Genomic DNA, 12417 nt, shown 5'->3' on the forward strand with positions numbered 1-12417 from the left:
TTGGGTCTTTGTTGCTGTGTGCGGGCTTTCTCTGGTTGCAGCGAGAGGGGGCTACTCTTCGTTGTGGTGCATGGGGTTCTCATTGCGGTGGCTTCTCTTGTTGCGGAGCACGGGCTCTAGGCCATGGGCTTCAGTAGTTGTGGCGTGCGGGCTTAGTTGCTCCGCGGCATGAAGGATCTTTCTGGACCAGGGCTCGAACCCGTGTCGCCTGCATTGCCAGGCGGATTCTTAACCACTGAGCCACCAGAAAAGTCCTGAGGCTGTTTTTTTTTTTTTTTTTCCCACCATTCACTCTTTATTTATTTATTTATTTTTGGCTGTGTTGGGTCTTCGTTTCTGTGCAAGGGCTTTCTCTAGTTGCGGCGAGCGGGGGCCACTCTTCATCGCGGTGCGCAGGCCTCTCCCGTTGCGGAGCACAGGCTCCAGACGCGCAGGCTCAGTAATTGTGGCTCACGGGCCCAGTCGCTCCGCGGCATGTGGGATCTTCCCAGACCAGGGCTCGAACCCGTGTTCCCTGTATTGGCAGGCAGATTCTCAACCACTGCGCCACCAGGGAAGCCCCGTTTTTTTTTGTTTTTTTTTAAAAGCAAAATAATATTAAAAAAAGCACCGCGTAGAAGACTGCTCTTGTGGTGCAGTGGTTAAGAATCCGCCTGGCAATGCAGGGGACACGGGCTCGAGTCCTGGCCCAGGAAGATCCCACATACCGCGGACCCACTAAGCCCATGCGCCACAACTACTGAAGTCTACGCGCCTAGATCCCGTGCTCCGCAACAAGAGAAGCCATCGCACTGAGAAGCCTGCGCGCCGCAACGAAGACCCAACGCAGCCAAAAATAAATTCATAAATAAATAAATTTATATTAAAAAAAAGCACCGGGTTTCTCTGTACCTGAGTTGACCTTACTGATGGCCACATAGGAGGATAGCTCTGGCTGACAGGTATTCCCACTTCCCTGGGCAGGAGGGAGGGACATTTTGCAAAGCGTGCTTTCAGGGAGACATGTTCTGGGGGCCAGGTCATAAGTCTGTGCTTTGCTGTTCATAATGTTTCTAGAAGCAGGTGGGCAAAAAAAGCCACCTATGGGTTAGCGGCCCTGATGGTTTGGGCCGGGAGGCTGGGTAGAGGGGGCAGGTCTGGCAGGGCTGTGTGCTCACTGAGCCTCCGTCCTCTTCCTTTGAGTCTCTGATAGACTTCTGCCTCCTACTTCCCTTTTTCAGTCCTTTCTGGCTTTGGTGGCTTCCTTGAAGTGGCTCAGTGGTGCCTGCAGCCTCACGGCTCCTGCTCTCTCCAGCTATGACTCACAGAGTCCTTCTACTAACAGGTGCGCCAGGAGTTGGGGGGCCCTCACAGTGAGGAGGAGGGGAATTTTTGGGTTTGTGAGTTTGTGGAGAGAAAAGGTACAGAATATTTAGGAGTTAGGCTGGGAGAGACAAAGGGGGTTGGGGGAAGGTTAAGGGATTCAAGAAGCAGAGTAGAGCTAGACCAAGATGGGATGAGCAGAGAAGCTTGGATAAATGACTCAATTCATGGACTATGCAAGGGGGTTTGGCTGGTCCCTTCTTCACAGAGGAGGAAACTGGGGACCCGAGAGGTGAAATGACACGTCTAAGTGTGCACAGCAGGTCTTGGCTTCTCTTCTTGGAGTGTATCTTCTTGGATTCCACCTCCCCTCCTCCTATTGGTCTCCTCTTTTCCAAGGACGCAGGTGTAAATGTTTGTTGAATGACTGACTGATCAAAATGATTCAAGTTTTTTCCCTTTGTGTCTGTGTTTTGTGGACTAAGAGCCAGAGAAGGGAAAGAAATGCTTGAAAGTTGCATAGGAAGGAAATTACTTGAGTCTTTAGGAACTTGATTGTTGGGCAAATCAGTGGGGTGGGAACCCAGGGTGGGGCTCAGAGAGGGGCTGAATGCACCTGTTGATGGAAATAATCAATAAACAAGAAAAGAGTTTTCTTTGAGCCAAACTGAGGACTATAGCCCAGGAGACAGCCTCTCAGAGAACTCTGAGGAACTGTTCCGGAGAAGCATGGTTTTCAGCACAGTTCTATATCTTGTCAGAACAAAGAACATCAAACAAGTCAGGGATACATTCCTTCAAGGTTAAAAACCAAAGCAAACAAGCAACAGATCAGCATGTACACAGCCAGTCAGTATGGCCTTGGCACCTGGGAGTCTTATCATCAAAGGAGTAGTGGCACTGGTGTCCCAGGAAGGGAGGCATTTAATCTTTATTTTTAACATGGATGTTCTTTACTTCTGGACAATGCATGCTTTTCTTTAATTATTAGAATAGTTGTACGATGTATGTTTGATAGGCTACACACAGGCTGTTTTAGTTAGCATAAAATTCAAGCTAAATCATGTATAAGCCAGAATGACTCCCCCATAGCTCAAAACGTGAAAATTTCTTCCATTACACCCTGTTGGTGGTTCTTAGGCCAGGAGTCAGCAAACTGTCCTCTGTGGGCATAAGATGAGGGCTCCACCATGTGTTTTTGTACAACCTGGAGCCATAGGTCCCAGATGAACATTTATAATCGATTCATGACAGGGAACACTAACTTTGAATCACTTTGAACACTAGCTTTGAATGGCGTGCAATGTTATTTCTCCTAAAGAATTCCACTTGTCTCATCAGTAAATTTGTATTACAAAAAAAATTGTACTCAATTATTATATTTTGAATTTCCTTCATGAAAAAATCTGTAGACATGCATTACCTCTTTTCTTATATAGGTACGTACGTAATAGATTCCATTTGCCTCTTGGTCCACAAAGTCTAAAATATTTACTATCTTGCCCGTTACAGAAAAAGTGTGGTGACCTCTGCTCCAGGCTGGGACCTGGGAGACACCCATGTCCATGCTGGGTTAGGGTGAATCCCAACAGGAAGATGCTTGGGGCAGGAGAGCAGGCTGCTTTCTTTTATTTTTAAAAGAATAAATTTATTTATTTATTTATTTTATTTTTGGCTGCATTGGGTCTTTGTTGCTGCGAGCTTTCTCTAGTTGTGGCCAGCGGGGGATACTCTTTGTTGTGGTGCGCAGGCTTCTCATTGCGGTGGCTTCTCTTGTTGCGGAGCATGGGCTCTAGGCACGTGGGCTCAGTAGTTGTGGCTCACGGGCTCTAGAGCGCAGGCTCAGTAGTTGTGGCCCACGGGCTTAGTTGCTCTGCAGCATGTGGGATCTTCCTGGACCAGGGCTCAAACCCGTGTCCCCTGCATTGGCAGGAGGATTCTTAACCACTGCGCCACCAGGGAAGTCCCCAGGCTGCTTTCTTAACTGTCTCCTTCTCTCCTCCTGACTCCCGCCCCCCTTGTTCTCCCTCCAGCCTTGGCCTTATGTCACGGGTTCAACCTGGACACGGAAAATGCAGTCATCTTCCAAAACAATGCAAGGGGCTTCGGGCAGAGCGTGGTCCAGCTTGAGGGATCCCGGTAAGGGCCACAGGGGGACTCCCTGTCCACACACTTTCCCTCCAAGGCTTAACATACCTGAAAAAAAAATCACAATTTCCTTGATTTGTTTTTTTCTTAATTTATCAGAGTTCTAAATTCAAAAGATACAAAAGAGTGTGATAGTAAGAAAGTCTCTTCCTCACTCCCTTCTCCCAGTTCCCTCCCTAGCAGGGTCCCTGTTGAATGGTTTCTCATGTATTCTTTCAGAGAGATTCTACAGTGCACAGACCTCCACATCATCCTGCACACAATTTGTAGCACACATTATACTCAAACTACAACCTGCTGCCTATTTTTGTAAATACATTTTATTGACACTTGGCTACCCCTACTCCCCACTTGTCATTTATTATTATTATTATTATTTTCCAATACTTAAAAAAATTTTACTGGAGTATAGTTGATTCACAATGTTGTGTTAGTTTCAGATGTACAGCAAAGTGATTCAGTTATACATATACATATATTCATTTTTTTCAGATTCTTTTCCCATATAGGTTATTACAGAAAATTGAGTAGAGTTCCCTGTGGTATACAGTAGGTCCTTGTTGGTTATCTGTTTTATATATAGCAGTGTGTGTGTGTTAATCCCAAGCTCCTAATTTATCTCTCCTCCTCACATTTCCCCTTTGGTAACCATAAGTTTGTTTTTGAAATCTGTGAGTCTGTTTCTGTTTCGTAAATAAGTTCATTTACATCATTTTTCTCTGTGTGACTTACTTCACTTAGTATGATAATCTCTAGTCATTTATTTTTTGGGGCAGTTTTGGAGCTATAGTAGCAGAACAGAGAGGCTGGGACAGAGACTCTACGGCCTGCAAAGCCTAAAATATTTACTTTTACAGAAATAATATTTATGGAAATAATGTTATTTTTCTAGAAGAAAGTTTGCTGGCCTCTGCTCTACACTGTCCTTTGCATTTTTTTTTTTAAATTAATAGAGCTTGCTGATTTTACCAAATAAATGAAAAAAGAGCTTACTTGTTCTTTTTAATCCTTACATCATATTCCATTATTTGGAAGTACTGTAATTTACATTTATATTACATTTAAATCTCTTTTTAAAATTTATTTATTTATTTAGGCTGTGCTGGGTCAGTTGCGGCACACAGGATTTTCATTGCGGCATGTTTAGTTGCGGCATGCAGGATCTTCAGTTGCAGCATGTGGGCTCTTAGTTGCAGCATGTGGGATCTAGTTCCCCTACCAGGGATTGAACCTGGGCCCCCTGAATTGGGAGCGCGAAGTCTTACCCACTGGACCACCAGGGAAGTCCCCAAATCTCTTCTTAATGGACATGAGATTGTTTCCAAACTTTTGCTATATGAACAATGTTGGCATTTTGTACATGTGCAAGTATATTTTGGAAGTAAATTCCTAGAACTAGGATTGCTGGATCCAAGGGTACATGTGCATATGTAATTTTAATAGATTTTTCCAAATTACTCTCTGTGAGGGTGGCAACAATTTGCACTCACACCAGAAGTTTATGCAAACACCTACTTCCCCACCCACTTGCCAACCCAAAGTGTTAGCAAACTTACGATCTTTGTAAATTGAACAGGTGAGAAATGGTATTGCAATTTAGTTTTAAATTGCATTTCTTTTTTAAAAATTAATTAATTAATTAATTAATTTATGGCCACATGGGGTCTTCTCATTGCGGTGGCCTCTCTTGTTGTGGAGCACGGGCTCTAGGCGCGTGGGCTTCAGTAGCTGTGGCTCGAAGCCTCTAGAGCATAGGCTCAGTAGTTGTGGCGCACGGGCTTAGTTGCTCCGCGGCATGTGGGATCTTCCCAGACCAGGGCTCGAACCCACGTCTCCTGCATTGGCAGGCGGATTCTTAACCACTGCGTCACCAGGGAAGCCCTGCATTTCTTTTTTAAGGAGAGATTTATTTCCTTTCCTGTGAACATTTTTTTCTTATCTGTTGCCCATTTTTCTCTTGGTTTGTTTTTTTTTCCTTACTGGTTTGTGGGAGCTCTGACTATACTGAGGAAAGTAGTCTGGGGTGTGAGTTGCTCACCTCCCTCCCCCAGTTTATCGTTTGTTTTCTGACTTTGCTTTTGGTAGTTGATCAGATACAGAAATTTATTTAAAATGACTGTGGAGTTGAATGTATTCACTTTAAAATGACCTCTGGGTATTATGTCATTCTTAGAGAGGCCCTTCTCACTCCAAGATTAAACATTTTCCCACTTTTGGATTGTACATGGATTAACTCATTTAATCCTGATAATAACCTTGAGGTAGGTACTGCTATTATCCATATTTTAGAGATGAGAAAATTGAAGCACAATAAGGTAATTAATTGACTTGCCCAAGGTCACACAGGAAGTAAGGGTGGGACTAAATTTTAATTTCAGGCAGTAAAACTCCAAGGCCTCTATTCCTGTCCTCTATGCAATATTGCATCCCTGCCTGAACAGGGAAGTGATTCCAAGTTGGGAAGGTAGACTGTCTACCTTCACTGTTTGGCCTTCAGGATTTGGAAATTCTTGAATTTACTGAAATGACCCCTGGGAATTCAAATGACTGGATTATGAGAATATTCACAATAAACAATCAGCGGTTAAAAAAAATTCCCATGTTTTTCTTTGCTGAATCTTCCTCCTATTTCTGGGAGTTGGGGAATCCCTGTGAGGTTGGCTCCCCCACTTTTATTTTGGGTGGCGGAACTTCCACGGTCTCCTTCTCTCCCCAGATGTCATAGCGTTCTCTTGTCCCCCAGGCTGGTGGTTGGAGCCCCCCAGGAGATAAAGGCTGCTAACCAGACGGGCGGCCTCTACCAGTGCGACTGCAGCATGGGCAAGTGTGAACCCATCCCCCTGCAGGGTGAGTCACTGCCCCTCGCTGGGACCTAGGGCTAGGGTTCCACCTCTGCACACAGCTGGACTTGCCAGACATTGCCTTTGTCTTGGGATCTGTGATGGGGGCCCAGGGAGCCAGCTCCCTGGCCTCTGAGCTGTATGCAGGCACCCTCAGACACCCCTCTGTGTCCCTTTCCATGACCTACGTGCCTCCTTGAACCCCTCAGACCTCCATGTCTCCCTGGCTGAGGTTCCTGTCCATCCCCGAGAGTGACCATGTATATATCTGTCCCTTCAGTCCCCCCGGAGGCTGTGAACATGTCCTTGGGCCTGACTCTGGCGTTCGCCACCAACCCTTTCCAGCTGCTGGTGAGTTGCCTTGGGTCATGGGAGTGTCCCAAGGGAAGGAATTGGGGGCCTAAGACTGCTGGGGCTGGGGTGTTGGTGGGTGGAGGTGCTGGGGTGAAAGGACAGGAAGCAGGGACAGCCCCTCCCACCTATCCCCTGCTCCCTAGGCCTGTGGCCCCACCGGGCAGCAAATCTGCAAGGAGAACACCTATGTGAACGGCTTCTGCTTCCTGTTTGGATCTGACCTACAGCAGCAACTCAGACGGCTCCCAGAGGCCCTGAGAGGTGGGTACAGACGAGCAGCATGAGACTGGAGGGGGCTGGCAGGACTGGGCTGAGGGGCTCATAGTCTGGGGGTTTATTTAAAAGTCTTGGTGCAGAAGCGTGAGGGAACTGGGTTCCAATGCAGAGAGGGGCTCTGGAGAGGTGCTAGGATCTTGCGCTTTGAGGAAAGTCCTGATATAACCACCCATCTTTGTGAGACAATGTCTCAACCGTTGTCCTTAGAGTTAGTGCCTGGACTCAGCCTGGCCATAGTGCCTGACTGTAGCCTTTGAGGCTCTAGCTGGTGCGGCCCCCGTCCACCTCTCCAACTTCTTTCCCAACCCTTCTACCTTAGTCACTGTGCTCCAGCTGCCTTTCTTCTCCAAGAACCACACCAAGCTGTCCCTGCCTCAGGGGCTTTGCACTCACTATTCCTTCAGCCTGGCATGCTCTTTCCCCAGATCTCAGCTGACAACCTATTACTGTCATCTCAGCTCAAATGTTAACTCTTCAGAGAGACCTTCCCTGAGGGACTCTTCTAATCATTTCCACCATCACTTCCTACCACATTGCCCTGCTTTGCCCTCTTCATACCTATATATCCATATTTTACTTATTTCTTAAATGTCCTTTCTTCTGGGATGTAGGCTCTGTGATAGGCAGAGATTTTGTTGAGTTTGTTGACTTGCTGCTTGACAAATTGCCCCTGAACTTAGTAGCCTAAAACAAGAAACATTAATTATCTTACAGTTTCTGTGAATCAGGAATCTGGACACAGCCTAGTTGGATATCTCTGTCTCATGGTTTCTCGTGAGCTTGAAGTTGTCAAACCAGGGGTGTGGTCTCATCTGAAGGCCTGACTAGGGGAAGATCCACATCCAAGCTCACTTATAAGATGGTTGGACTGAGGGCCTCAGTCCACACTGGCTGCTGGCTGGCTGCTTCCCTCACTTGCTTGTCCCATGGGCTTCCCCACAGAACAGCTCACAACATGGCAGCTGGCTGCCCTCAGGGTGAGTGAACAAGGCAGTGAGAGAGCAAGAGAGAGTGAGAACCCAAGATGGAAGTCACAGTCTTTTATAATCTAATCTCAGAACACTTCTGCCATATTGTATTCTTTGGGAGTGAGTCAAAAAGTCCAGCTCACAGGGAGGATGTAGAGAAAAGGGAACCCTCCTACACTGTTGGTGGGAATGTAAATTGGTACAGCTACTATGGAGGACAGTATGGAGGTTCCTTAAAAAACTAAAAACAGAGCTACCATATGATTCAGCAATCCCACTCCTGGGCATATATCTGGAAAAGACAAAAACCCTAATTCAAAAAGACACATGGACCCCAGTGTTCATAGCAGCACTATTTATAATAGCCAAGACATGGAAGCAACCTAAGTGTCCACCAACAGAAGAATGGATAAAGAAGATGTGAGATATATATATATATATATATATATATATATATATATATATATACACACACACACACATAAACAGAAACAACGGAACAACGGAATACTACTCAACCACAGAAAAGAATGAAATAATGTTATTTGCTGCAACATGGATGGACCTAGAGAATATCACACTAAGTGAAGTAAGTCAGAGAAAGACAAATATTACATGGTATTACTTCTATGTGGAATCTAAAAAATAATAAATGAACCTATATGCAAAACAAAGCAGACTCACAGACATAGAAAACAAATTTATGGCTACCAAAGAGGAAAGGGAAGTGGGAGGGATAAATTAGGAGTCTGGGATTAACAGATATACACTACTACACATAAAATAGATAAGCAACAAGGATTCACTGTATAACACAGCGGACAACATTCAATATCTTGTAATAACCTAAAATGGAAAATAATCTGAAAAATATACTTGAATCACTTTACTGTACACCTGAAACCAACACAGTATTGTCAATCAACTATACTTCAGTAAAAATAAATAAATAAAAACTCCAGCTCACAATCAAGATGAGGAAATTATGCAAGGGTGTTAAATATCAGGAGGTGAGAATCTCGGGGACCATCTTGGTGGCTCCTTACCCTTGTTCCCCAAACATCTGTTGATTGAAAGAGAGTGAGTGAATGAATCTTTTAATCCAGCTGATTTCTTTTTTTGTGTGTGTGGCTGTGTTGGGTCTTTGTTGCTGCGCGTGGGCTTTCTCTAGTTGTGGCAAGCGGGGGCTACTCTTCGTTGCAGTGTGCGGGCTTCTCAGTGCCATGGCTTCTCTTGTTGCAGAGCATGGGCTGTGGTTGTTGAAGCACGCAGGCTCAGTATCTGTGGCACGTGGGTTCCAGGGTGCACAGGCTTCAGTAGTTGTTGCACGCGGGCTCAGTAGGTGTGGCACATGGGCTTAGTTGCTCCGTGGCATGTGGGATCTTCCTGGACCAGGGCTCGAACCCGTGTCCCCTGCATTGGCAGGAGGATTCTTAACCACTGCGCCACCAGGGAAGTCCCATATCCAGCTGATTTCTGACACCAATTTCTTCAACTGCTTGGCCATCTTTTTGCTTGTTTCCAAGTTGGTTCTGGAACCAAGGGCAGATATGTCTTCTTTTTACAGTTTTGTTTTTTTTTTATTCTCAAGCTCCTTTGTACTTCACTCTCAACCAATAACCGTCCCTCCTTCTTCACAGAATAAACCAAGGCTACCAGGTGTAAACTCCCTCTACGTCTTCCTTCTCCTTGCCCAGATTTCCTCGATGGCACCACTCTTGGCAGCATCTCACTGGTTTTAGAGGAAGACCCGTCCTTTCCATGAGTAATTCTTCCATCTGGGCTTCTGAGGCTCTCTCGCGTCACCAACTCTGGGGTTCACATCTTTAATCACTTGCTCTCTCTAGGAACCTAAATCCCGTCCCTTCCTTTGAATGTAAACCTGCTCATGCTACCCATAACTTAAAAACAATCAACCACTCAAACTGATAGCAATGAAAATTACCTTCCCTCCCCCGGTCTCCTATCCATCTTCTACCCTCTCTCCTTCCCTTCATCACCAACCTTCTTGGAAGGGATCTCTCTCCTTGTCTCCATTGCCCCCATGCTGTGATCCTTCGCCCTTTGACATCTGGCTCCTGCCCACCCATCATATAGACCTTGCTGTTGCCAGTGGCATCTGTGACCCTCTAAAGGCCAAATCTCTATTCTGTCCTCATGTTCTCTGACTTTTCCAATGTGACCTGAAGATCACCTCTTCCTTCTCCCAGCACCTTGGCTTCAGACATCTCTCCTCTCCTCTCTTCTCTTTCTCTTGCTTGTGCCCCTACTGAGGGCTTCTATGAAGCTCCAGCTCCAAGCTGTCTTCCTCTGCCTCCCCTGCCCACCTAAGGGCATCTGATTACAGCTTCTGTTCTTGCCCATGTGCTCTTCGTGTCTGACTGCATCCAATTCTGTGGCTTCAGCTCCCACCCCCACGTTTCTCTCTTCAATCCTCGCTCTTAAGCGTTCCAGACTCTTCTTTTTGAAAACATTTTCATTTCCTTAAAAATAGATAAAACATGCACTCGGTTCAAAGTTCAAAAGGCACTAAGGTATATACCATAAAAATCTCTCCTTCTTGGGTCTCCGAGCCTCGTCTTTCCTTCCTGAGAGGCAGCTACTGTTACCAGCGTCTCATGGCTTCTTCTGGAGGTACTCCACGTATCAATATTTATGGACATAGGCGTCTGTATACTTCACTTTGTGCCACAAAAGGTAGCGTGCTCTACACACTGGATTGTACCTTGATTCTTTTCACTTAGTGTACCTTTGAGATTTTCAGGAAAATTTCTGGCTTATCTTCCCTGTTTATTTTCTATATAAATGTTAGAATCTGCTTGTCTATTTTTTAAAAAGCCAATACTTTTTCTGGGTAATTTTATCTCATTTTTTCACTGATGATACAGTAAAATTGACCTTTTTTCCCCTTGTAATGTACAATTCCATTAATTTTAAGATACGCTTAGATTTGTGTAAACAGCAACATGAACAGGATGTGAAAGAATTCTTTTACCACCTAAAAAATCCTTTGTGCTATCCCTTTCTACACTGGACCCTTGAAAAACGGCCAGTTTAAACTGCGTGGGTCCACCTATATGTGGATTTTTTTCCCACTAAATTCGTGCTACAGTACTACCAGATCTGAGGTTGGTTGAATCCGCAGATGCAGAATTGCAGATATGGAATTGCGGATACGAAGGGCAGACTGTGAAGTTATACACGGATTTTCAACAGCATGGAGGGTGGGGGCCCCTCATCCTTGCGTTGCTCAACTGTATTTAGAAAGGGACTAATTATAAAGGTGTGGCAGGGTCTAAAGAAGCTACAAGGGATGGTCCAGGAACCCAGGGTGAAAAACAGTGGAGCTGTTGCCACCCTAGGCTGATGGGACAAGGAGAGGCAGAAGTCCCCAGAATCTGGAAAGACAGGGAGTCATGGGGAGTGGGCCTCCTTGAGAGGAGCACTGATCCGTTCAGGGACACGGTTGGCCCAAAGCAGCCTTGCAGGAAGGGAGCTGAGGGAAATACTCTGATCTCACCCTCTTCCCTCCCTCCGGTCTCCTGTTGAGGTTTCTTACTGGGCAAACACAGCTAGAAGCCAGAGGTTGAAAGAGCCCTGTTGACATGTCCCATGTGGGCTGAGCTCTGGGCAAAGTGGAGAATAGTAGAAAGTGGATTTGGGGCTGGGGCAGAATGGGGGGTTGGAGGGAGGACATCCAGCATACGTTTATGTGCACTATTCCTTTTTTCTCCTGTAACTTATTTCTCCCTTTGTATTTCTGGCAAATTATTTCTTATTCTTCATGAGGTAGCTCTGATAGCACTGCTTTTCCTGACTGCCTTGAGCAGAATGAACCATATTTTTCCATACCAATCTGTCCCATGCTTTTATTTAGCTAGGCACATGGGTTACATCTTGTTCACCTTTCATTCTCATTGCTCAGCAGAGAGCTGACATGCAAAAAATGAACCCTGAGTCTCTTGTAATCAATTCCTTTTCCTTTTTCCCCAGGGTGCCCTCAGCAAGACAGTGACATTGCTTTTTTGATTGATGGCTCTGGTAGCATCAACCCAACAGACTTTCAGCGGATGAAGAACTTTGTCTCAACTGTGATGAGTCAATTCCAAAAGTCCAAAACCTTGGTAAGGGTCAGTGGGTAGGTTAGGGAACAGCTTGCATAAGGTTGGCAAATACGTGGCAACCAGGCTGCCACGTTACTGTCCTGCTTCTATTAGAGATGTTGCCAACTTGCCAGTTGATCATCGTTTTCTTTCATGATTTGCTTTCTCGCTCTGTCTGGATGTGGCCTCAGCCTTCCTCCAGCCCCCTGTAAAGCAGGCAGACTAATTGATACGGGTTGGCGTGGGACATGAAACCCACATGTCATCTCTGGCTGAGTTCTAGTGCTGGGAAGTGGGAGCTGATGGCCGATCTCTGTCCCGGTGAGGCAGAAGGACTGGGGGCAGGGCAGAATTTGGAGGAATTTGGAGACTAGAGTGTTTCAAGATTTATGGAGAGCTTGCTGGGAGATGGTTAAGGGGGAGGAG

General features: G+C 45.7%; 1 protein-coding gene across 1 annotated transcript in view; it reads left to right on the forward strand.

Annotated features, from left to right (window-relative positions):
* Nucleotides 1-1241: 1241 nt before the first annotated feature.
* ITGAM (integrin subunit alpha M) overlaps nt 1242-12417 on the forward strand; it is a 36882-nt gene continuing 25706 nt past the window's right edge. Inside the window, exons 1-6 of the mRNA XM_059898890.1 lie at nt 1242-1324; nt 3336-3441; nt 6194-6297; nt 6571-6641; nt 6788-6905; nt 11882-12012. Of these exons, the coding sequence (XP_059754873.1) occupies nt 1297-1324; nt 3336-3441; nt 6194-6297; nt 6571-6641; nt 6788-6905; nt 11882-12012 (558 nt within the window). The 5' untranslated portion in view covers nt 1242-1296. The remainder of the gene's footprint in view (nt 1325-3335; nt 3442-6193; nt 6298-6570; nt 6642-6787; nt 6906-11881; nt 12013-12417) is intronic.

The sequence above is a fragment of the Balaenoptera ricei genome, chromosome 15 (genome assembly GCF_028023285.1).
Source record: "Balaenoptera ricei isolate mBalRic1 chromosome 15, mBalRic1.hap2, whole genome shotgun sequence".
Classification (NCBI taxonomy): Eukaryota; Metazoa; Chordata; class Mammalia; order Artiodactyla; family Balaenopteridae; genus Balaenoptera; species Balaenoptera ricei.